At 32.6% G+C, this 27,679-nt stretch overlaps 2 protein-coding genes across 2 annotated transcripts; both read left to right on the top strand.

Moving 5' to 3' along the window:
• Nucleotides 1-1,992: 1,992 nt before the first annotated feature.
• On the top strand, nucleotides 1,993-3,556 carry LOC120126267 (glycolipid transfer protein 3-like). Its single transcript, XM_039144495.1, has 7 exons — nucleotides 1,993-2,043; nucleotides 2,200-2,350; nucleotides 2,418-2,473; nucleotides 2,552-2,682; nucleotides 2,766-2,901; nucleotides 3,128-3,268; nucleotides 3,521-3,556. The coding sequence occupies exons 1-7, from the start codon at nucleotides 1,993-1,995 to the stop codon at nucleotides 3,554-3,556; spliced, it is 702 nt and encodes a 233-aa protein (XP_039000426.1).
• A 1,308-nt stretch (nucleotides 3,557-4,864) lies between these two features.
• LOC120126334 (protein trichome berefringence-like 7) lies at nucleotides 4,865-7,151 on the top strand. Its single transcript, XM_039144553.1, has 3 exons — nucleotides 4,865-5,925; nucleotides 6,362-6,520; nucleotides 6,727-7,151. Exons 1-3 carry the CDS (start codon nucleotides 5,048-5,050, stop codon nucleotides 7,016-7,018), a joined length of 1,329 nt encoding a protein of 442 aa, XP_039000484.1. The 5' UTR covers nucleotides 4,865-5,047; the 3' UTR covers nucleotides 7,019-7,151.
• Nucleotides 7,152-27,679: the final 20,528 nt, after the last annotated feature.

Here is a 27,679-nt window from a genome sequence, read left to right on the forward strand (position 1 = left end):
CTAATCAACTGTATATTCTTTTATTTAAATTATACAAGATTGATTAATATAGAATATTGTTCAACCTTATCCAGTTTTTTGAATCATTGTTGACCTGAATGTTCAATTATTATTATTATTATTATTATTATTATTATAAGCAAATAAACTATTACATATATTTGATGGACGTTAGAACATTTCATAATAAACTGTCAATTTCCGTAATCCAGTTAGTTGTTTAACCAACTGAATTTAAAACATATAAAGAAATTCAAATAATAATGTTTAATAAAGTAAAACAACAATTAAATATAATCAAAATTTATAGATTCGTGAATGTGATTGCAATTATGGTTAAATTATTATAAAATCAATTAATATTACTATGCTTATAGCATCTATGAAGAAAAAGTGGCAGAATATTTACTAACAGAAATGCAATAATAGTTCACAGAGAAAATGTGAAATTGAGCCAATTTTATCATTGAAGAGTCAACTCCTATAACCTAATTAGTGACTACCATCTATATAAAGGATTTTTTTAATAAATAAACATTTAATAAACAACTACTAATAGTACGAATTAATTTGTCTCGGTAGTTGAAAGAATCGTTGTTGTTCCTAGAGGTTACGGGTTCAAGCACCAACGACTTCAGCGGGGTGATTGAGAGTTCATTGTCAAATAACGGAGAATATTTAGAACAAATACTACTTTGTAATCACTTTAGTTTAATCAAAATAAATAAATAAACAGCTGCTAATGTTATATATAAAAACTGAAAAGAAAGTTAAATAATTTTGTCATTTACCAGCTGTGAAGTACTAATAAAATGCTGTGTGTTTTATTTCAAAAAACTAAAATTCAATTCTTAGCAATCTTAATTAAATAAAAATAACTTTTTTTAATATGCCGAGTTACCCATATTTCCTCCTTGAAGATCCAAAACCCTTGCAAAAATATGATAATAAAATTCTAGGGGGGAAAAGCTTATACGTAAGGATGAAAATAGAGTGGGGGCAGAAACGGGGATCGTCCGATCTGCATCTTATGTACAGTTGAGTAAGAATATAAATGATTAAATTGTTAACAGTTGGTATAACGTTTATTTATGTTTGTTTACTAAATTAAATAAACGAATATAAATAAAAATTTTATGTTTATTTAATAAATGAATGAACACGAATAAACATGTGTTCGGTTCATTTATGTTCACGAATAAATTCGATTGTTGGTTTGTTTATAAGCTTGTTTACCTGGTTCTCATTTTCTTTTTATTTATTTTACATTTTAAATATTGGTAAAGATAAGGACTAAATTGAATATCGGGTAAACTTTAGAGTTTAAACTGTGAATTGTAAAGAGCTTAAGGTCTTGTGAGTTAATTTCATCATTTTGAAGAACATGTTCACGATCACTAAATGAATATGTTAGAAAACGATAAATAAATATGTTAGCAAACGCTAAATGTATGTTTCGTGAATATATAATTGAACATGTTTGTGAATGCTAAATGAACAGAATACAAACACCTTAAAAAAAGTATGAACATGTTATTAAAAATTTAAATGAGCATGAACAGAATATGAACGTATTAAAAAATAAACAAATGAATATAAACATAATTTTATTAGTTGATGCTTGATTCATTTACACCCCTACTTTTGAGTGAATGTTAAAAGTATCCACATTTGACCGGATCAATCTTTCATGGTTGTCACAAACCAAACGACCTCGGTAATAAAAGAATTATTATTATTTCTTGAGGTCCCGAGTTCGGGCACCAAAAATACTAAGGATATGAGCGTTTAATGTTAAATGGTTGAGAGTTATATTTGAACAAATACTGTATTATAATTACCCTAGATTAATAAAAATAAAATCTTTCACGGTGAAACTTTCTGTACTTATCACCCCCATAAGGATATTAAATAACAATCATTTGTCTGGTTTATATCTATATCTACTAAGATTACATTTAAATAACAGTGAGATGATAGATCCAAGGTCAAATGCAAAGTCACCATCAATCTCTTGCAGAAGAAACATTGAATATTAAGCCAGTTCAAATGAGTTTTATTAGTTTAGTGGAACCGTACATCAATTGGAGGAAATTTGTTAAATCTCTCAGGACAGGCCATAAAAATACTAAGGAAAGTCAGCTTTGAGATATATAAGGTAAGCTTAGAATCAAGGAAGTCGGAGATTATGAAATGTAGAGAAAAATGGAGAAAAGGTCGGATTTAAGGTCTGCCATTGAAGAGCTGTCCACTTTACCCAAAGTTGAAGCAGCACCCGGAAATCTCGATGCTGCTCCTATCCCAACCAAGCCCTTTCCTCATGTCTGCAACTTGATTCTTCAAGTTCTCGGACAGTTTCTTCTTCTTCTTCTTCTTCCACTTCCCGACATGTGGGTCTGATCTATTTCTTTGTTCAAACAAGATAGGTCCAACTATTGCTGTCCTTCGACAAGACATTCATCAAAACATCCAGGTTTAAATGAATTCATAGCATGTACACAGTAGATGAATCTTCTTCCTATTTTTCCATTTAATGTGTCCATTTTTTCAGAGATTGGAGGTTCTTTGTGAATCCAATCCGACGAAGTATTCCAATATGATTGAGATATTGAAAAACGAAGACAGTGAAGGCAATGCTAGAGATTCCACCAGCTGCAGTAGAGCCATTCTCTGGCTTACCAGGTAAATCAATTAATTGAGCATAAGAAAACCCTAAAAGATCTGTTTAATGAAAAGCAATCATCAGAGTTTGTTTCCCTTTTCAGGTCAATCGATTTCATGGTGGTTTTGTTACAAAGATTGGTGAAGGATCCATGGCAGGAAATGGAAAGAGCAGTTGAAGAATCTTATAATGTTACTCTGAAGCAATGGCATGGATGGGTTTCAACGGCTGCTTTTAAGGTATTTATATCAAAACGTAACCGATATGAGGATCTTTCCTGTCAAATCATTAAAAATAAAATATTTGAATCGATTAATATGGTAAAATTCTTAAATCTTTTTGGTTTTGATCTTTCAAAAATATATGTTTTATCTCATTGTGAATGAACGGGAAATTTGCAGATAAGTCTCAAGTATTATAACACTGCTCGTCTTCATCAAGAACTAGCACATCTGAATGTTGCAGGTGGCGCTAAAACTCGTCCCCGACAACGAAACATTCTTCACTCTCATCAAAAATGATCAAAACTGGGACAACCTTAGAGAGGATATGCAGACCTTGGTTTCATTACTTGTTCCTTTTCTAGAACATATCCACTCCACCATGGTGAGAATATCTGTCAATTTCTCCTACTTTCCCATTTCTAATTCGCTATTCCATGCCAATTTTTTGATAGTTCGAATTCAATGCGACACAAATAAATTAAAAAATAAATGGCACAAACTAATAAATTGATATTAGGGGTTTTCTTCTTCGTATTAATGAAATCATCCTCCTGTGTACGTGGTTTTCGAACGATAAATCTTGATTTTATTTCTTTTATGATGGTTATTATCGTGGTTTCATCGTAACATGCAGGGAGCTTATCGAGTGGACCGGTTGAAGTCTACCTGAGGAGAATATATGGGGATCAAGAAGGGAAGGACAAACAGACGGAGCGTTGAAGTTGTAGCAGCTGCTTTCTCTAATGTATATAGACATCTAATACACAGAGGGTTCCCTAATCAGAACTTCCATTCCACTTTATACCATGGAACAACGGAAATTACAAGTTTTTCATTTTTCAATGCCCATCTACAAAATGGTTGATGGTATTTGACCCTAAATGCTTTTCCTCTTTGCAGTGGTACGTATTTCCAGATTGTTTTTCCTCTTTGTAATAATATATATTTCTAAAATGTTTGAAATTTTAGTTGAAGAAAGTATGGAAAGACCATAAAATACAAATCATATATTTATAAAAATACAATGATAATTTGTTTTTTTAATAATTAAAAACTATTTTAAAAGGCTAATAAAACTATTTTCACGATATAAATATATAAATTTAATATTTTACTTAATGTCAATCAACTCACTTGCGAAAATACCCAGAAATCAAAGTATAAAACGAAAAATAGTATAAATGCATAAGGTTTATTATTAAATTTTATCGATATACTGATAATTTTTTAAAATAAATTATTTTTATAAAATAATTATTTTTGATAAATTTTAAATTGATGAGATAGATATTATTCACACATACGTGTCTCAAATAGTAGTATTCATTAAAGAATTTAGTGGTTTAGTAGTTAGAAAATAGGAGATATTTATGTGATCAAAACGTTAACCTTTATTAGAGATTTAATGCTTGGATGACCAAAACGTTAACCTAACCTTTGAGTGAATAAATTGAATTTATTTTTTGGTGACCAAAACCTTAACATCCTAAAAGTTAAGCATTAATATAGTAATTTACCCTATTATATTTGATAATTTAATGTTGAGTAAACTACATGCTTAGTACCCAAGTATTACTTTTGTTCCATTTTGGTCACCAAAATACTTTTTTCAAAATCATATCTAGCATTTAGTTTTGGTTTCATTTTGGTCACCCACGGTTAAAAATTTAACGGTGATGTTGATATATCATTATACAATAATGCTACATCATCATTAAAAAATTAAAAATGTACCACGCTATCATTTTTATTAATGTTCTAATGTTGGGTGATGAAAATGAAACAAAAGCGTAACATTGAGTGTGATTTTGTGAAACAAATTAGTTAGGTAACAAATCAGAATAAAAGTGATAGTTAGGGTGCTAAAAGTGTAGTTTAACCTTTAGTGTTTTGTGGTTCTTACATCACGTTCAGAACTACCCGTAGAATCCCTAAAATACCCTCACCTTCCATCTTTATTTAATTATTCTCAACTACCTTGCTTACTTCTCCTGCAACCAAAGGCTTTGAGTTTGCAAATGTGGGATCTTGAACTGTAAGATTGTTTCTTTCTTATTTTCTTGAGGAAAAAAAATGTGGGATCTTGAACTTCAAGTGTTGTTCATTTCGATTTACTGAATTTTTGTTACTTAGATTTACTTCGTTGGTTCATTTCTGAAATATGATGAACAACTGGATGCTTTTTGGTCAGGAGTGTACATTTCGGAAAAGAATAGTTAAGATGTGGATTAAATTTGAGGTTGAACAGTGTTTATTAAGCAAGTTGAGAGGATTTCATGAAAGGGTTTTCAGTTTTAGCGACAGATTTGTTAAGAGTCAATGGAAGCATAATGTTTGTGAATCAATCAGTTCACTTGTTGTTGTTAGTTTGTTTTTATCCTTCTTTTTGGCAATGGCGTGCACATATTTTTTCCTCTTTCCAAGATATCAACCTGCCGTTCGTACTTACAGAGTTCACCAAGCTGGTGATTTAGTTCCCAAATGCAATGTTTTTAATGGCAATTGGATCCCGGATGAAAGTTATCCTTTATATAATGCTTCACAATGTCCTTTTGCCGAGCGTGGGTTCGATTGCGTGGCGAATGGCCGAAGAGATAGGGGTTTTCAGAAATGGAGGTGGAAGCCTAGAAGCTGTGAAATTCCAAGGTTTGATGTGCACGAGATACTTCAAAAGCTTCGTGGGAAGCGGATTGTTTTCGTTGGGGATTCATTGAGCAGAACACAGTGGGAGTCTATGATATGCATGCTCATGCAGGGAGTGCAGGATAAGAGGAGGGATGTCTTTGAAATTAATGGGAATAAGATCACTAAACGGATTAGATTTTTAGGGGTGTGGTTCAGTTCATACAATTTACGAATAGACTATTATCGGTCGGTTTTCCTAGTGCAGCCTGGTTCGGCACCAAGGCGTGCACCTAAGAGGGTTAAATCGACAGTTAGACTCGACAAGCTGGATGATATGAGCAAGGAGTGGATTGATTCCGATTTCTTGATATTCAATTCAGGTCATTGGTGGACACCAACTAAGCTTTTCGATATGTAAGTTATCTAGCTATCTTTAACTGCTTTTTTGGTTTTCTTTGGTGCAGTTGACATAAATTTCCTGGTTAAAGTTTGGTTGCTTTTTTAGTTCATTTAGTTTTTCAAAGGTTTACTTGCATCTTTTGATGTTCTAAGATCTATGAATCATGCTTACTGATTTGATGCATTAAAACTTAGTCTCTGTGTTCTAATATATTGACAAATCGTGAAGCTGCTCGCCTTGTGCTTTTAGGACTTACATACCAATTCGTGAAGCTGCTCGCCTTGTGCATTAAGGACTAACATACGAATTCGTGAAGCTGCTTGCCTTGTGCTTTTAGGACTAACATACGAATTCGTGAAGCTGCTCGCCTTGTGCTTTTAGGACTAACGTACGAACCTGTATGCGTGATTCTTTTTATGTAGAGATTTCCTAACGGGATTTCTCGGACAGGGGTTGCTATTTTCAGGCAGGTCGATCACTAAAGCTTGGAATGGGGATCACAACTGCCTTTAGAGCTGCATTAAAGACTTGGTCATCTTGGGTTGAGACTTCAGTCGACAGAAACAGAACTAGGGTGTTCTTCCGAACTTTTGAATCTTCGCATTGGACGTAAGCCTTTCTACTTTCCACCAATTTTCTTTTCAATGCTAATATTGCTATGGATCACCCAACAGTAGTGGAAAATTCATTAAGCCAGGAGTTCTCTTGCAATCGTTTAATATCTGGTCGCGCTTGTATAGCTGTGATATATGGAATGTCTGTATGGCATCCTTGTTGCGGATCTTAACTAATGCTAATCCTTGTGCTTGTACCAGAGGTCGAAACCGTAATTCCTGCAAAGTGACTCGACGCCCTTGGTTGAAACCTAAAGGGAAAGACCGTAGCCGAATTTCTGACATTATAATCGATGTCGTGAAGAAAATGACGACTCCCGTGACAGTATTACATGTAACCCCGATGGGGGCTTTCCGTAGCGATGCTCATGTGGGGACTTGGAGCGATAATCGGTCGGTAGCAGATTGCAGCCATTGGTGTCTACCTGGAGTTCCTGATACGTGGAATGAAATTCTGCTATCAATGATGCTCTCCAAGGATGGAATGGAATAACCCTTTTAGTGAATCAGAACATGTAATCCTTTTACTTCGCCATCTGCGCCCCTCTCTGTATCAAGTTGAATAAGATTACTTGCTGTAAACTCCTTGTGACAAAAAATGAATAAAAATTCCATACATTTGTTTATGGTTGTCTTTGCATGATATAATATATACATTCAACATCATCTTCTCACATTGCAATGCCCATACCAATCAACCATAGGGTTATAATCATCTTGTTTTATCTCATGTGGTGGCTTTTTCCTCCTTGCATGCGCCGCACTCGCTCTCTATCGTTTCCTCAAGAGAAAGAAGAAGGTTGAAGAAACAGACCTTGTGAAGAAATATCTTGTAACCCTAACTCAGGACCTTAACCACAATGGTAATTTAGTTTGTACCCAAATACCTTGTGAAGAAATATCTTGTCAGAAGAGTTGGTCAAACAGGCCCTTCCGTTTTCTTAGTATGTATGTGGATTTATACTGTTATGCTCACCACTTTTGGATTGAAACAAACAGTTTTGAAAGAGCAAATGATTGGAAAAGCGTAAGGAAAAATGGTAAGAGTGGCTCATCAGGCCTTGTTATATACAAATAATACTATCTTTACTAGTTTTATGGATGGATGAGTTTGTCATGCTCGACGGGTATCGCTGAACATTACTAACGATGAGTGTCGTTTAGTACTATTAATTTAATTTAAAATTTTAAAATTCTAAAGGGCTCAACGTATAATTATAAATTAGTTAAAAATTAAAGGTAAATTATTTAAAATAAAATATTAACTATATTATTTTCAATAATGTTTTGGGTAAACCATAACCATTGACCACCTAACTATTTAGCCTTTTTATTTTTATCACTTATCTTTTAATTTTGTCAATCAACCACCTAACTATTTAATTATATTGAATCAAGTCACTTCCCGTTAATATTTAACAGAAGTGCTGATATGGTAGTTAATCAAACTAGTATAATTCTAAATTTAGTCCTCAATATTTATACAATTTTATAAAATATATTTTTTAAAATTTTAATATATATTTTAGTAAATTCGTCCAAAATCCTATAATTAATTATAATATAAAATATATATTAAACTAAATAAATTAAAGTTTAAAAATATAAAAATCTTAAATTCATTTATATTTTCTGTCATTAATTAAAATATATATATATATATATATATATATATATATATGTATATATAATAAATGTTATAATTTATTATTGAATATATATATATTAATTTATTTTTATCCTGCCATAAAAGTTACCAGAATATATATATTATTTTGAAAAGTTGTCTAATTGTTGGGCTTGGATTGATGGTAAGGATGCAAATATCCATCCCATTGGACATGAGTTCGATCCCTATTTGCATTGCATATTTTTAGTATTATTTTGAATCATTTTAAACCAATCAAGGAGGACACATGTCACAATATGATTGGAGTATGTAATATAATTAAGTGTTGATCTGATTGAGAGATTAAATTTATTGAATTAATTAAAATTATGACTAAATTGATAAAATGCATAAATATTGATGATTGAGGATACACGTCACCATATGATTGGAGTATATAATCTAATTAAGTGTTGATCTGATTGAGAGATTAAATTTATTGAATTAATTTAAAATTATGATTAAATTGATAAAATGCATAAATATTGATGATTGAATATAAAATTATACCAATTTTATTAACAGTCACATCAACACTTCCGTTAAATATTAACGACAAGTGACTTGATTGAATATAATTCAATAGTTAGGTGGTCTGATTGACAAAATTGAAAGATCGGTGATAAATGTAAAATGGCTAAATAGTTAGGTGGTCAATGACATAGTTTACTCAAAAAATTATGGAAAATAATATAATTAATATTTTATTTTAAATAATTCACTTTTAAATTTTTAACTAATTTATAATTATACGTTGAGTCATTTAGAATTTTAATTTTTTATAAATTAAATTAATGATACTCAATGATACTTGTGACGCCCCTAATTCCGAGTTATGAGTTTTGGGTTTATCAAATCGGGCCTTAGGATGAATTTCCCTAGTTTGTGCAAAGCTTGACCCAAGTGGCTTCTAGTTTGGGCTTAGAATGAGCTCAATAAGGATTAAAAAGGGTGTTTTTAAGCATGAACCAAATGAGGAGGGACTAATTGAGTAATTAGCCCATTTATTCAAAACATTGAATTCCCATTAGTTGGGATGATATCTAGTCTATTTTTCTTCACCAAAGTTGTCTTCTTTCTCGTTCTTTGTCATTTTCTTCCTCTCCAAACACCCAACAAAGGTTGAAGCTTTAAAAATCTTAAGCATTCTTTGTGAATTCTAAGATAAGAACCACATTCTACATCTTCCAAGCTATCATTCAAGCCCTCATTTTGCATGGTTTAACTTAATTATCCAAAAAAGGGTTTTAGTTGGGGTTTATGGAACCTTAAGTTCTAGCTCGTTTGTGAGATTTGAGTTGTAAGAAAATGTTTCTAGCTTCATCATAACAACTTGTTTTTATGGTTTTGATTAATGAAAGACTAAGGAGATAGCTCAAAGGCAAGGGGTAAGGAAAAACTAGTCCTTGGGTGATTTGGGGACGTTTTCAAGCAACCTAACATCAAGGTAATAAGTTTTCTAACATGTTCATACCACATGTAGATCATTAAATGTGTATAAATGGTTTGCTTAGCTCACGAAAGCATGAAAGAGTAAATACATGGTATATTCTGTATTTGATGTTTGTAAGTATGAAAGGTGGCTCCTTTTAACCTCTAAGACCCTAAATAAGACTTTAATAACATTTGGTAGTCTTGGAAGAGTAAATGTATGAGTTGGGGATGCAATTTCATGCCCAAAACATGATACCTCATCTCGTCAGTGTCGGTACTGGAAGAACAATACTAATATTGTTCTTCGTGTACTATAAAAACAATGGTAAATTATGAGGGTAATATCGATACTCTTTCAAAGAGTATCGATACTCATGGTTCGATCTCGATACTAAAGGGGTAGTATCGATACCAAAAGTAATTTAAGGATTCCATTAGCCATTTTTGGTATCGATACTCGTGGGAGTATCGATACCGAGGGTAGAGTATCGATACTCCCTATAAGGGTATCGATACCGAGGTGTTTTTTTTTAAACATCGAATATATTTTTAGTATTGATACTCAGGGTGAGTATCGATACCCAAGGGTCAATATCAATACTGTTGACAGAGTATCGATACCCTTGTTATGATTTTGGATAGTTTGGTTCATTTGGTTTGGGGGTTGTGTTTTGAAATCAAATAAACTTTAAGTACTCAATGCAAGTGAAAACAATCAAGTTAACTGAAATCTCACCTAAAAATCAAGCAAGTTAGGATAACATAAGATTTGTCTTTGGATGACGCTCGGGAAACAGTCTGGACAATCGAGTTACTCTAGCATTATGACGATCGTCCTCTATTTGTGAAATATCCGGATATTGTTTAACCAAGTACATATCTGATGCACGTAAAATTCCTGATCGTGCCCCAATGCTCGAATATATTTGGGACGTGAGGTTTCGATGCATGTAAAATTTTGGTCCTTACGCCGAACTCTCGGGTATCCGAGATAGACTAGTGTTGTAAGTTCCGATGCACGTAAAATTTCGGTTCTTACCCCGAAGCTATCACGTCCTTGATAGGTTGGTATGTTTTCCGAGATGCACGTAAAATTCCTCCGACCATATCACCGGGCCTATCTCATGTTTATTAATGTACTTTCGCATATTCATGACTTTACGCATCAGCATGTTCATATAATGAATGCATGTAGTATTACATAGTTATTTTTGTGCCACTGAGCTTGCAAGCTCAGCGTATAGAATGTGTTTCCGTACACATGTCAGTAGAGGATCGACAAAGATCCTATTGTACCAGTACATTCTAGACCAGCCGTATTAGAGTATGTCTTGAGTCTATTATAGGGAATGTATTTATATGGACCTTGTATTTATTCGAGTCATAACTCTAATTTGATTTAAAACTTAATGATTGTATTTGTATGTATTTGGGAGACTCACGTATTTTGTAGACTTTGATTATGATTTCATTTATGATATGATAAATGATTTTGGCGTTTTATAAACGTTTTCAAAAGAAATTTTCAGGTTGGCCGTTTCAGTGGTTCCGTGTGGCATCGTAATCTATGAATTTTTGAGTTGGACTGAATTAAAGTGTTCGTCGAACGTAATATAATTTTCCTCTCTGAATTGCATTTAAGGTGTGATTTTGTCTATGCTTCTTTCATTCATTATCTGCGAGATTTGAATCTGGCTGATGGCTCAGTTTTCATTTTTTTTTTCCTCCTCTTTCATTATTACTGAGTAAATGATAATTAATTTAATTATTTTTTCAAGGAATAATTAAAATCAATTAGTAAACGTGTTTTAAACTTCTTTTTATTTACGCTACAGAATTAAAAAATAGTAACAACCTTCCACTTGCTGCAGTGCGTCACATGATTTCTTGGTCATGGGTGGCACGAGTTACATGATTTATTATTTTACCAATAAATAAATGTTCAAATGAATTTATAAGGGAAATTTTATTTCATTATATTGTTTTATGTAAAGAGTATTTAAAATAATATAAATAATATATTAACAAGATTAAAATCATGTTTAAAAAAATAAATATAAATACTTAGTCTTGTCAAAGAATATAATTATTTTTAATATTTGAATTAACAAAGATGTAAGTTCAGAGATTATAAAATTGGTAGTTTACTAAATTAAGAGCATTGTTATCAATTTATCAGTATTTAGTTATTTTTAAATATATAAAATATAAAAATATTATTAATAATTAAATAGACTTTTATTCCACAGGCTAAGTTATTATTATTTAATAAATAGAAGGCACTTCAGTCCCTAATTGAAGGAAATGTTCTCTGAATTTCTCTCTGAACGTTTCCTTTTTTGGATTTCTCTTCCAACGCCAGTGCTCTTCTCCAAGCAACGAAAAAGAAATTCTTTGGACATCACAAAATTTACTCTCGTGGATTTTCAATGCACGGTGATTACACAATGGTTTATTATTTTCAAATCAGCGTGTCTGGGTTTCTGTTTGGCAATTTCATATTTTCATTTAATTCAAGAATCCCAATCGACGATTGGGATTTTATTTGCTCCCACGAGCCTTATTACTCTCTCCACTTTTCGAATAATAACCTCTATGGAACCGTTTGGGTTTCAGGTTTCTTCTCACGAATCTGGCAACTGACTAGGATTTGTTTGCGTGGAAATTACAGACTGATTTTCTGGTTATTTGGGCGCATAATCATCTGACCACTGATGTGTCCGGTTTCTTGGAATTTTTCAATCTCTACCTTTCTTTTCTTCTCAGATTTTACTTGGGGTTTTTAGGATCTCTCGTCTCCGAAGCACATATGGTGGCATGCAAGGGGACTCGATCAACAAATCAGGCCCTGGACTGGACCCGATCAATAGACGAACAACGAACCAGGCTTCCACACGAAATCGGAGAGATATGTATCATCATTGTTGGAGTTTAAGTGACAGACCTAATACTGGGTGCGGAACGTTCCCTTCAGCGTTTCTGATCCTTGAAAGGTGTTATGGTCCATTTGATACTTTAGTCCTTGGAACTGGACTGCAACTGACGCGAGACATCCAACTTTTAAAGCTAGTTAACGTCAAGGTATTCCTATCCTGGTGCTTCTTTACACGTATTTTTTATTCAGGAACACTGACATGATTTTTTGCATTTACATTTCTTGTCCAATTTCGATAAGAATTACCATAGAATGTGTTTAATTTGGAGTATATGTTACTGGACAATTAATCAACCTCTTACTTGGGAGAATAATTGTACACGGAATCATGGTAGGGGTATGTCCTTAGTTATTTTCAACAATTGGTTACCTCCTGCTCACCATATAATTGCGATGTCATTATCACACTACATAAGAATAGGGACATACATTGGCACGAAATTGCTATGGTATAAACGCATGATTTGGTTTATTGATATTAACACCTTGGAGAGCACAGGGTTTATGTCGTAATCGGTTTTCGTCCGGGCACGAATTTTTTTTTTTGGCGAGAAAAGTGATGTGAATAAATGGTTTTTAAAATAATTTGGGAGTCGCCATCGGTCTTTTGGGTCAGGTAGGTCGAATACCTAAAAATCATCTTTTAAAAGAGTTTTTAAGAAAACAACGATTAAAAGATAAATTGATCAGAGTTTTAACCAAAAATTCGTTCTTTTTAATAATAAAAAGGGATTTGTGGTCGGTTACGTTTAGGGAAAGATTAACACCCCTACAACGCCCAAAATTGGTACTTTTTAATTATAAATTGTCTCGATTATTAGAAATTTAAGAATTCAAAGATATATTTAATTTATAATCTTTTTTTTATTTCAAATTTATGATTTTATGAAAATATATTCATATAAATAAGATATTTATTTATTTAGAAATATCAGAAAAGGGCTTCTAAATGCTTTAAGACAGCTCTTTTCTTTGATATAAAAATAAATAAAACATTTATTTAATATAGGATTTATAATAATAGGATATTTAATAAAAATATCAGAAAACAGACTTCTAGGTGTTTTAAGATAGTCATTTTCTTAATATTGAAAAATAAATATATATTAAAATATGATTATTAAAAGTAATTTATGAAATATAGGATTTTAATAGAAAACAAATAGAATAAATAAAAAAATATTATTATATATATATTTATTTATATAAATAATAATAATGAAATAATAATTAAAGCAATAATAATAATAAAATAATATTGTAAATAATGATTAAAATAAAAGGAAAAAAGATAAATAGTATTAAAAATAAATAGTCAAAAATGAAAATTTAATGATTAAAATGTAAAATTATAAAACTAGAGTCCTAATTCAAAATATATAAAAGGTGGGCATTAAAAGTGTAATTTAACCATAATTCATAATACGGGATTAAAATAAAAAATACTAAACTATGAGGGACTAAATTTGATATTTACCTAAATATATATATATATGCTAATAAGGACTAAATTAAAATAAAATAAAATTAGAAGACTAAATTAAAATAATCAAAAATTGTTTTTAGTGACTAAATTGCAAGGTATACAAACTTGGAGCACTGCAGACGGGGTTTACCCTTTATGAAATTATAGAAATACCCTCCCCAAAACGACGTCGTTTGGGGAGGGTTTTAAATACCCAATCGGCCGGCCCTTATGGGCCATTTTTCTCATTTCTTTCCTTTATTTCTTTCTCTGAGAGATAAAACTCTCTCTGTTCTCTCTAAACTCTCTCCTCGGAGAGAGAGCTGACCACCGGCCGGCAACCATGATCCGTCGCCAAGCACCGCCGCCGGCCACCGTGAACGATGGCCGGAATTTACAAAACCATACCAAATCAAAGCTCTTTTAACCCTAAAGCCAAATCTGGTATCCTTTTCTCCTAAAACCTTATAGTATTTCCTAGATCTAAAGATAATACCTTCGGTATTTTAACGGTTCGACGACGTTTTGGAGGGCTCCGATGGTCGTGGTAAGTTTCTCTCATCTCTCAATTTATTTTTCGTTGTTGGTTTGTTGTTGGTGTTGGTGTTGGTTCTCGGTTTTGTGTTGTTTTTGCTCTCTGTCTTTTTGTTGTTTCCGGTTCTGGTTTCTGTCCCCTTGCTCTCCGTGGCTGTTGGTTCCTGTTTTTTGTGTTCTCCTCTCTATCTCCTTTTTTTTTCGTCTTGCAGGTGATGGCTTTATAGCCTCGATGAGGCTCTCGTCGGACCGGGTATAAAGTCTAGTTCGGTGAGTCACCGAACTATGTGGTGACTCACCCCTAGAGCAGCAACGTGGGTGGCCATCTGGCCTTCTGGAGACTTCAGCGATGGTGGTGTCAAGGTAGCAAAGCGTCGGCAGCTGCTGGTTGGGTCACCTGGCATTGAAGGTGTCGGCTGGCTGACGAACGGCGGCCATGTGGCCCTAGGGTATCATAATCCTAGGGTTTCTGCTGGGACCATCTGAACCGTTGGATCAATGCTAGATCCAACGGTGGAGAAGCAAAGCGGCGGCAACACTAGGATTGAAAACCCTAGTTGGGTTTTAGGGTTTCTGATGGGTTTGCTCAGTTGGGCCAGAATTGGGCTCCTGTTTGGGTTGTAATTTGGGCCTGTAATATATAATAAATAATAATAATAATAATAATAAATAATAATAATAAAAAAATAATAATAAATATAAAAAAAACCAAATGTAAAACACTAGTGTCTTCAGCTGCCCCTCTTTGCTCATTCTTGTATTAACAAGAATAGGGCAAAGACGAAAAGACAATAAGTTTTTTTCATTTGACTTCATTTGATTATGATGGTAATGTTGAATAAAATCTTTTTTGGGATTACTTCTTCTCATTATGAACTTTTCCACTGGGGATGATAATTTGTCTCCTTCTGTGATAAAATCTAGCAAAAGGTTAAGCAAGTTATTCTCATTATGAACTCCTTCTTCCTCTTCAGACGGGTTCTTCTCATTATGAACACCTTCTGGAAATGTTGATCCATCAAGTGATGTATTTGAGCAAAAGGTTGAACAAGCTCTTCTCATTATGAACTTCTTATTCCTTCTTCAGATGAGTTCTTCTCATTATGAACTCTAATTGGCACTACTGATCCACCGAGTGATGAATTTAAGCAAAAAGTTGAACAAGTTCTTCTCATTATGAACTTCTTCTTTCTTCTTCAGATGAGTTCTTCTCATTATGAACTCTAACTGGCACTGCTGATCAATCGAATGATGAATTCAAGCGAAAAGTTGAACAAGTTCTTCTTATTATGAACTTCTTCTTCCTTCTTCAGATGAGTTCTTCTCATTATGAACTCTCTCTGGAAAAGTTGATCCATCTAGTGATTAATTCAAACGAAAAGTTGAACAAGTTCTTCTCATTATGAACTTCTTCTTCTTTCTTCAGATGAGTTCTTCTCATTATGAACTCGACCTGGTAATGCTGATCCATCGAATGATGAATTCAAGCGAAAAGTTGAACAAGTTCTTCTCATTATGAACTTCTTCTTCCTTCTTTAGATAAGTTCTTCTCATTATGAACTTTCTTTGGAAATGATGATCCATCGAATGATGGATTTGAGCAAAAGGTTGAACAAATTCTTCTCATTATGAATTTCTTCTTCCTTCTTCAGATGAGTTCTTCTCATTCTGAACTTTTTCTGGAAAAACTGATCCATCAAATGATGGATTTGAGCAAAAGGTTGAACAAATTCTTCTCATTATGAATTTCTTCTTCCTTCTTCAGATGATTTCTTCTCATTATGAACTTTTTTCTGGAAAAGCTGATCCATCAAATGATAGATTTGAGCAAAAGGTTGAATAAATTCTTCTCATTATGAATTTCTTCTTCCTTCTTCAGATGAGTTCTTCTCATTATGAACTTTTTCTGGAAAAGTTGATCCATCAAGTGATGGATTTGAATCTTTGCTAAAATCTTTGAAATTGTAACACCCCCAACCCGTATCCGATCCGGATACGAGTCCGAAGTGTCACATTGACTTTTCAAACATTTATTCGTATAAAATAGTGAGTAATTTAAAAACTTTGATAAAATTTAACTTATTCAAAACGTTTACAAAATATATATCAGAGTTCATACAATTTATGTCTTTAGACTACATGCCAACTACACTCTATATACAGTACCTATATTTTCTGATCTGACATTTGGTAAGGAAAACTGACCTGTCTTGCTCCGCATTACTCTTTACTCTTCTCGGAACCTACTTGTGAAACAATCACACGCTAAGTCGAAGACTTAGTGAGGCATAACAACTTATAATGCACTTTATAACATATATCAATACATGCATGTTCTGTTCTATCATGTTATATCAATTCCATGCATTCTTCGTATCATATAAAATCATATCAGATCAATTGCAATAAATCCATACATACACATAATTCATCATTAACAGTTTATCATGTAATCACATACTTTTATGGTTAACCTTTTCAATCAAACACTATACACACACAACATCATATCATTTCTATAAATTATCATACCACTAACATATATTTGTTCATATCTCTGGATTAGCCCATGTACATATGTGAGAACTATCGATATGTGAGTCTATAGAGGTTGTGCACTAATGCTGTCACCACAGCTCGTATAATTGCACCGAAGTGCCGCGTAGAATTGCACCGTAGTGCCATATAAAATGTCCATAAGGACCATATTATTCCTTAAGAATCATATACATATACTAGGGATCAAGTATGTGTCTTTCAAGACTTCACACATGTTCCACAGAATATATATATATCCCGAAGGACCGCGTAGAATTGCACCGTAGTGCCATATAATGATGTCCATAAGGACCACATATTATTCCTTAAGAATCATATACATATACTAGGGATCAAGTATGTGTCTTTCAAGACTTCACACATGTTCCAAAGAATATACATAGTCCCGAAGGACCGCGTAGACCCTCGACTCTTGGCATGCCAACTATACCCCTAGCTCTCATGACACATAACATGGGCGTTATTATTTATTTCATTTCAAATATTCACATAAACTTGTAATTCACGTATCACATATCACGTATCACATAGCTTCTTTCATATTATCACATAGTCACGTAGTTCACTTACACGTAGATCATTTCCATATAATTCACATGTCACATATATCATGTTATCATATAATTTCTATCATTTCTCACCCAATCACATTTATTCATGTAAACATACTTATCATATCTTGTTCACATAAGATCATATACTTCATATAACATATAGAAACACCTAGAACACCTTCACGTAGCTTATAGTCATAGGTCTTATCTCATAACATATACTTGTTTTCACATATATATTTCATATCATTTCTTATACCCTCACATAATTCATTTAACATACATAACATATCATGTAACATTATAATAGAAATACCTATAAGTCATATCACTTAGGCACATATACTTATAGTCACATTGCTTATATCTTAATCTTATGCCTTCTCTTAGACATATATATATATATATATATATATATATATATATATATATATATATATATATATATTCACATGTTCAGGTAATCCACCATTTCATCACATAATTATGTATTCATATAACTCATTTCATTTCATATCTATCTATATATATTCTCAAGATTTATCCTAATAAATCATATAGCACTCTTATAATTCATATTCATATTCATCTATGTCAGACTTATAAACACATCTCAATTCTATTATTTCTTTATATATATATAATCTAATCTGTTTACTTAATTCAATTTCATATAACTCTTATAATCTTCTCATATAGCTTCATAAATTTCTATCATACAACCCCTGTGTTATAGTTTTATTTAAATATATGAATCTTTCCCATCTAGCTTATCTTATATGCTCATATTATCATTTATGTTCAAATCTCCTAGTTAGTGTACTATTCTCACATTATCCTATAGATCAATATTATCTAGCTTATTTCACTTATCATTTAATAATATAATTATATTTTACTATGATCACATAGTTTATATCTCATATAATTCATAACCTTTATTATGTAATCACTTATACTTTATCACCTAACACATAAAAGAACAGATCAATCCATATAATCAAGCATACATACATGCATATTCAAATCATGCCTTTAATCATGAATTCATGTGTAACACTTTAGGAAATAGACTCATCGCAAGTCTTATTCCCATCGCACATCATATACTATTGAATATGCACTCACCTGGCCTCACTAGTCAAATTTCAATCTCTTATCTTTCCCCTTGATCGATCTTACTTGTCAATGATTCTGGAACTGCTTTACGCGCAGAATCTACATAAATGTACATTTTGAGGCAATTATTAGATACCTACACCTTGTAATTGGATACTAGCAACTTAAACGAACTTATTAAACCAATATTCCCATTTTTCCTTTAGGGGGAATCGGTTCCCTACTATGGGGGTATCGATTCCCTAATGACATTCTGGAAATGTTGTTCGTTTGAAGGGGTATCGGTTCCCCTTGAATGGGTACCGATTCCCCTTGCCCAGAAATCATATTTTCAACCCGAAAATTACTTCATTTCCTCTCAAACACTTCATATATCATCCCCTTTTCATTCTTAACTCTAGTACACATACTTAAACCAATCTATATTCATTTATTTCATCTTAAACCTCAAAATCCTATCTTCCATATGAGATTCAAGAATCATACCAAATTTTCAATGTGTTCTAATTCTAATTCTAACACTTCATACTTCTTAATTAGATTGATGACAAGTCAAATTCATCCATAAAACTTCAACAACCATACCATATCAAAATTTCATCTTAAAACTCATATTGCAAATTCCTTATAATTCCTTTATCTTATTGTTTAAATCCCATATAAGCTTTCCTTAAGCTTATTTAATACCCAAAGAATCAAAACTAAGCTTAAAACTCAAGAATTAACCAACTGAAATTAAACTTACCTTTGCCTTGCTCTCCCACGTATGAAGAAGAAGAAAGAAGAAGAGAACTCTGGATGTTTCTCAAATTTCCCACGTTTTTCACTCTTATAAAAGGGGGAAGAATATCTTTTAAAGGAAAAGACCATAATACCCTTAATTTCCTTTAATAATTACCAAATAACCTTCATTATATATTCAAATAATCATTGAATTATTTCATTCTTCTACTTTAGTCATCAAATTCTGAAACTTTACAATTTGGTCACTAACCCGGTATTGCGGATGTTACAAATCTCCCCTCCTTATAAGAAAATTCGTCCTCGAATTTTCACTGCACATCTTAATAAGAACATATCTTCTAATGTTCTTATGTTGCTTCCCTGACTTATTCTTTCTTGTCATCATCAGAAACTTACTTTTTAATCCTTTAGTTTTCCGACTATCTTTTTCGTTTATACATTCATCCTCTGTTGCTTATCATATAAACAATAACCAGTAATACCAATCCATTGTTGTCTTTTCTCTTATTCGATTATGCATCTTTCCTTTGACCTTTCTAAAATTCAATATAATGTCACTCATCACGTTGACAGTAACATCCATCTCTATATCATAAATCCATATATTTCTTCATAACTCTCTAATTACCTTATAACCATACCAAACTTGTATTTCGTCATCATTTGACCAAAACACAACTTTAAATCTTCTTCAATGTGATTAAACATATACTTTAAGGAGTCAAACAATATTTTCACATCACCTTGCACACTTGTCTTATTTCTATATCAAAATTATCCTCTGTACTTCCATATTTATCGTATCTGATCCTTTAAATCAATTCCTTTCATTTCTTTATTCCTTCTTCCTTATACATAAATCATATATTTCCTTTCATGTTCCTATACTCTTGTCTTATCACTTATACTCATCTTTATGTACCAATCTTCATTGCATCCTCATTACTCTGATAACCCATTTCTTATACATAACTTCATTCTTTATCATTTCTTATACTTGTATTTTCCTTCCTGAAGGTTCCATGCAAATACTTATCTATGTTTCTACATCATAGCTATCTGCTCAGAATATACAACTATATTCAAATTCACATCATAATCAATTAACTCCACTATATATTTCCTCCAATCTTATAATTCTAGCACCTTTACTCTAACAGCTAGATAATAACTTTTGTTCAATCTAGGGCACAAGCCCTATTGTACCAATCATATACATCCTTTCCAATCTAAATTATCTCAAAATTCGCTTACTCAACTTATCAATTTCACCTCTATTTCATACATCCTGAAATTTCTTTTACTCAAACTCAACATTCTGACTTCCTGTGTCCTATAATCTGATCATCGATATACACATTCTCAAACTCTTCTTATCCATCCTCAGCTTTACTTAAATATACAAATTCTTACTTCCTTTTCCTTTACTATACCAGATTACTATGATCCAAATATGCAACTATATCCAGATCCATTGCAGATCTGGTTATCATATCCTGACAATATCTTGTAATCTTATAATTCCAGTACATTTTTATCACATACTCTAGTTAGCCAATGCTAACTCTTTCCATCTTAACTGCAAACCCTTATCATAAACATACTCTTGTTTATACGCAATACTATCACTTCGTTTCAAACTCATAAGCTCTGACTTTATACATCTTATACACTTGTCACTGATGCACTTATCCTTGAGTTCTTCTATACGTACTCATTACGTCCTTAGATCTTTTTAACATTCTTATGGTGACACCTGTTCACCATATTCTATCTTATCCACATAATGACAAAACTACTCTATATCGTTTTTCCGATTCCAAACGATGAAAACTTTCTATCATTATTCAGATATGATTTCAGCTTTCTGAAATCAACTTTTGATCTTACTAGGCATTTCCTGAGGTGTCCGCTCTTCATCCTGCCTGGCCAGGGCAGGTGAATAGCTATCACAATCAGGAATATCACCTTTCACTTACTTCGAAATTATCACGATCGGATTTCTACTGTATTAAATTATTCTTATTCTATTAACAAGACAACATACTCCTTACACTATCAGATCAAAAAAATTTCAATCTAGGTTGGCATGTACACCTTTTATGACACTTTGGACTTCGGTTTATGCCGAGAATCGGCTAAACTATAGCTCTGATACCATTAAATGTAACACCCCCAACCCATATCCGATCCGGATACGAGTCCGAAGTGTCACATTGACTTTTCAAACATTTATTCGTATAAAATAGTGAGTAATTTAAAAATTTGATAACATTTAACTTATTCAAAACGTTTACAAAATATATATCAGAGTTCATACAATTTATGTCTTTAGACTACATGCCAACTACACTCTATATACAGTACCTATATTTTATGATCTGACATTTGGTAAGGAAAACTGACTTGTCTTGCTCCGCATTACTCTTTACTCTTCTCGAAACCTACGTGTGAAACAATCACACGCTAAGTCGAAGACTTAGTGAGGCATAAAAACTTATAATGCACTTTATAACATATATCAATACATGCATGTTCTGTTCTATCATGTTATATCAATTCCATGCATTCTTCGTATCATATAAAATCATATCAGATCAATTGTAGTAAATCCATACATACACATAATTCATCATTAAAAGTTCATCATGTAATCACATACTTTTATGGTTAACCTTTTCAATCAAACACTATACACACACAACATCATATCATTTCTATAACATTTATCATACCACTAACATATATTTGTTCATATCTCTGGATTAGCCCATGTACATATGTGAGAACTATCGATATGTGAGTCTATAGAGGTTGGTGCACTAATGCTGTCACCACAGCTCGTATAATTGCACGAAGTGCCGCGTAGAATTGCACCGTAGTGCCATATAAAAATGTCCATAAGGACCACATATTATTCCTTAAGAATCATATACATATACTAGGGATCAAGTATGTGTCTTTCAAGACTTCACACATGTTCCACAGAATATATATATATCCCGAAAGACCGCGTAGAATTGCACCGTAGTGCCATATAATGATGTCCATAAGGACCACATATTATTCCTTAAGAATCATACATATACTAGGGATCAAGTATGTGTCTTTCAAGACTTCACACATGTTCCAAAGAATATACATATGTCCCGAAGGACCGCGTAGACCTCGACTCTTGGCATGCCAACTATACCCCTAGCTCTCATGACACATAATGGGCGTTATTATTTATTTCATTTCAAATATTCACATAAACTTGTAATTCACGTATCACATATCACGTACACATAGCTTCTTTTCATATTATCACATAGTCACGTAGTTCACTTACACGTAGATCATTTCCATATAATTCACATGTCACATATATCATGTTATCATATAATTCTATCATTTCTCACCCAATCACATTTATTCAGTAAACATACTTATCATATCTTGTTCACATAAGATATACTTCATATAACATATAGAACACCTAGAACACCTTCACGTAGCTTATAGTCATAGGTCTTATCTCATAACATATACTTGTTTTCACATATATATTTCATATTATTCTTATACCCTCACATAATTCATTTAACATACATAACATATCATGTAACATTATAATAGAAATGCCTATAAGTCATATCACTTAGAGCATATATATTATAGTCACATTGTATATCTTAATCTTATGCCTTCTCTTAGCATATATATATATATTCACATGTTCAGGTAATCCACCATTTCATCATAATTATGTATTCATATAATCATTTCATTTCATATCTATCTATATATATATATTCTCAAGATTTATCCTAATATAAATCATATAGCACTCTTATAATTCATATTCTATGTCAGACTTATAAACACATCTCACTTCTATTATTTCTTTATATATATATAATCTAATCTGTTTACTTAATTCAATTCATATAACTCTTATAATCTTCTCATATAGCTTCATAAATTTCTATCATACAACCCCTGTTATAGTTTTATTTAAACATATGAATCTTTCCCATCTAGCTTATCTTATATGCTCATATTATCATTTATGTTCAAATCTCCTAGTTAGTGTACTATTCTTACATTATCCTATAGCAATATTATCTAGCTTATTTCATTATCATTTAATAATATAATTATTTTACTATGATCACATAGTTTATATCTCATATAATTCATAACCTTATTATGTAATCACTTATACTTTATCACCTAACACATAAAGAACATATCAATCCATATAATCAAGCATACATACATGCATATTCAACTCATGCCTTTAATCATGAATTCATGTGTAACACTTCAGGAAATAGACTCATCGCAAGTCTTATTCCCATCGCACATCATATACTATTGAATATGCACTCACCTGGCCTCACTAGTCAATTCCAATCTCTTATCTTTCCCCTTGATCGATCTTACTTGTCAATGATTCCGGAACTACTTTACGCGCAGAATCTACATAAATGTACATTTTGAGGCAACTATTAGATACCTACACCTTGTAATTGGATACTAGCAACTTAAACGAACTTATTAAACCAATATTCCCATTTTTCCTTTAGGGGGAATCGGTTCCCTACTATGGGGGTATCGATTCCCTAATGACATTCTGGAAATGTTGTTCGTTTGAAGGGGTATCGGTTCCCCTTGAATGGGTACCGATTCCCCTTGCCCAGAAATCATATTTTCAACCCGAAAATTACTTTATTTCCTCTCAAACACTTCATATATCATCCCCTTTTCATTCTTAACTCTAGTACACATACTTAAACCAATCTATATTCATTTATTTCATCTTAAACCTTAAAATCCTATCTTCCATATGAGATTCAAGAATCATACCAATTTTCAATGTGTTCTAATTCTAATTCTAACACTTTACTTCTTAATTGATGATGACAAGTCAAATTCATCCATAAAACTTCAACAACCATACCATATCAAAATTTCATCTTAAAACTCATATTGCAAATTCCTTCATAATTCCTTTATCTTATTGTTTAAATCCCATATAAGCTTTCCTTAAGCTTATTTAATACCCAAAGAATCAAAACTAAGCTTAAAACTCAAGAATTAACCAACTGAAATTAAACTTACCTTTGCCTTGCTCTCCCACGTATGAAGAAGAAGAAAGAAGAAGAGAACTCTGGAGTTCTCAAATTTCCCACGTTTTTCACTCTTATAAAAGGGGGAAGAATATCTTTTAAAGGAAAAGACCATAATACCCTTAATTTCCTTTAATAATTACCAAATAACCTTCATTATATATTCAAATAATCATTGAATTATTTCATTCTTCTACTTTAGTCATCAAATTCTGAAACTTTACAATTTGGTCACTAACCCGGTATTGCGGATGTTACAGAAATTCCTGTCAGAATTCAACATGGATAAAATGATTAAAAATGCACCTATTTTTGCAAATGTCTAAATATGATGTATGAATGTTTATGCAATCTTCATTTGACTTCAAAATGGTGAACTCGGTTTTTCTCCACTTCATCATTTATTGCCAGGTTCACCTCTGGATATCAGTGTAGCAACTTATGCTATCAAGCTTGCATTTCTGAAGAACCATCTGATCAAGTTGTATCTTTGTTCTTTGCTTCATGAAAGTCTCAGAAGAATTGTTTCATTTGTGGAACTCTTGTCATAGTCAGAACTATGACCTTGATGCCCCATTTTATCTTGGATAAAACCAACTTTCTTTGCTTGGAGTTGTGCAGAAATCTGATAAAGCTTTCATCTTTGAAAAGAGAATCTGTCATCTTTAAAAAGGGAATCTATCATCTTTGAAGAGTGTAGATGTAGATATGCCTGACTCAGCAGGGATTAATTAGGAGAGTATAGTCTGTTCTGATTTGACTCTTGAAACATATCACAAGGAGGATTTATTCCAATTTCTTTCATGTCTCCACATCTAATTGGATCTCGAACAAAGCAACTCAAACCATATCATGTAAAGATGTTTAACAACAACCTATTGTTTGATCTTAGTTGGCTCCAATAGTTTCTTGTTGTTAAAATTTCAGCTCTCCTTCTGTGGAAAGAAATCATATCTCACTTCTAATCTTGGGGTTGAAGAAGACAGACTTCATCTTGGCTCAAAAATGGAAACCATATGATCACAACATTTGTTCAACATCAGAATAACTAGTTCTTAAAACATTTTGACAACACATTCTTTCATCTCATGTGGTTTCAGCTCAAATGTTCGTAAAACATTTGACAACACATTCATCCTTTTTTGTGGCTTATGCCAAGATTTCTCAATCATTGAATCTCTTTGAATGGTGTTCAAAGTTTTTGTATGATGTTACAAGACCATTTGAGAACAAAACTCAATGGGGATTCAAGTGTGATGTACTGGTATGACCAAAAAGTTGGTCAAATTCACAAAATATGATGGTGTCGAATTGAATAGGAGACACTAATTGATCTCGATATCATCTCGGGCAAGGGCAAGTGTAATACTGATCACGTTTTCTTCTATAATGAGCATTGTAGAGAGTAGAAACACTTCAGCTATAGGATCCATGTACAAAAAGATATCCGTGGAATTCTTGATGCTGGGGATGAAACGTACATGATAAAACCCAAAATAGATAAAAATTCAGTTCATTCTAGCTGGCAATGATAACCCCAGTAACATCGGGAAAGAGCAATATACATGAGCTTCTCTCTTCAATGTCATCAAGTTAAACAAAATGATGTGAAAAACAGCTTCGTAACCTCAACAGTATGGTTGAAACTAACTGACAGGAATCTCAAAGAAATATTTTCAATCATCACTAACACACATAATACAAAAATTCAAAACCGAGATTTTGAGGAACTGAACCCTAGATTAAATGGTCTACCTGGGGACCATCTTTATTCATGCAACCGTGATGTAGCTTAACAAAGAACACGTTGTCATGTGACACATGGTTAAGAAGATTGGATATTTGAAACCATATTTGCTGAGTAAATATTCGTTCAACAAAAGGACTCTGATGCAACTGCCTGATGAACAAAACAATAATGTATAGTCAGCTCCACTGTCACTGTTTCACCATTTTCATTCTTCATTCCTTTTTATCTTATTGGAAATATTTGCTCACGTCAATGATCTTTAACATATGACGATGTATCGTGGGCCTTCAGCATGCCCCAACATTGGCTAATACAGACTTTCAAAATGCGCCAACATTCTTGATTCTGATTGGAAAAAAAAAGGTTTTCAGCATGCCCCAACATTCGCTTCTTGTTAATTTGAGCCTTCAAAATGTCCCACATGGATTTGTCTGAAAGAACCTTTAAAATGCTCCAACATTTGCTGATACAGATGTTGAAAGTGTGCTCAACATTATTTCTTGTTGAGATGAGCCTCCAAGAATGCCCAAATATTCATATTGTTGTGAGCCTTCAAAATGCCCCAATATTCTATTTCTGGTTGAAATGGGCCCTCAAGATGTCCCTCTAGATCTGTCTGATTCACTCTCAATGTCTATTTGACTGAAATGTCATGATCCCCATGAGGTTCAATTTTGACAATGAATTGTTGTAGGTACTTGTAGCTTTATTCGTGCCCCAAATCTGTTTATCTTGAATACTCTTATTCTGGTGTCACTAAACAGTAATATTGTCAAGTAACTGGAGAAATTCTCTTCATATTGTCACAAACTTAAGAAGTACTCAATCATTCTGACAGAAACGTCTGATATATGTGTCTTCTGAATGAGGTGACCATTTTCTGTATCTGGAGGGATTTAGTCAGACAGAGCAGTAAAAATAGCTTGGTAATCCGTTCCAGGCTGACACAGTGGCTTATCATCTTTCAGTGAAGGCCATCTCTGAAATATACTTTTATGTGGGAGAGAAACCAATTTATGCAAACAGTAATCTGATACAATAGCAAGACTACATATACAGTGATACAAGCTCTTGAAAAATCCACACACATGCAACATGTTGATTCTGATAACAACTCATCTGATTATGAAGCGATCTTTCAGGATGATTTCACAGATATTGATAGTTCTTCTGATACCGAGGAAATCCTGAATTCTGATTCTGATGAAGAGAATAAACTGTTACACTTGACAAAAATGGGATTCTCAGAGGCTGAGGCTTTAATAACCATGGAGAGA

The sequence above is a fragment of the Hibiscus syriacus genome, unplaced genomic scaffold, assembly GCF_006381635.1.
Source record: "Hibiscus syriacus cultivar Baekdansim isolate YM2019G1 unplaced genomic scaffold, ASM638163v2 tig00110457_pilon, whole genome shotgun sequence".
In the NCBI taxonomy this organism is placed as follows: domain Eukaryota; kingdom Viridiplantae; phylum Streptophyta; class Magnoliopsida; order Malvales; family Malvaceae; genus Hibiscus; species Hibiscus syriacus.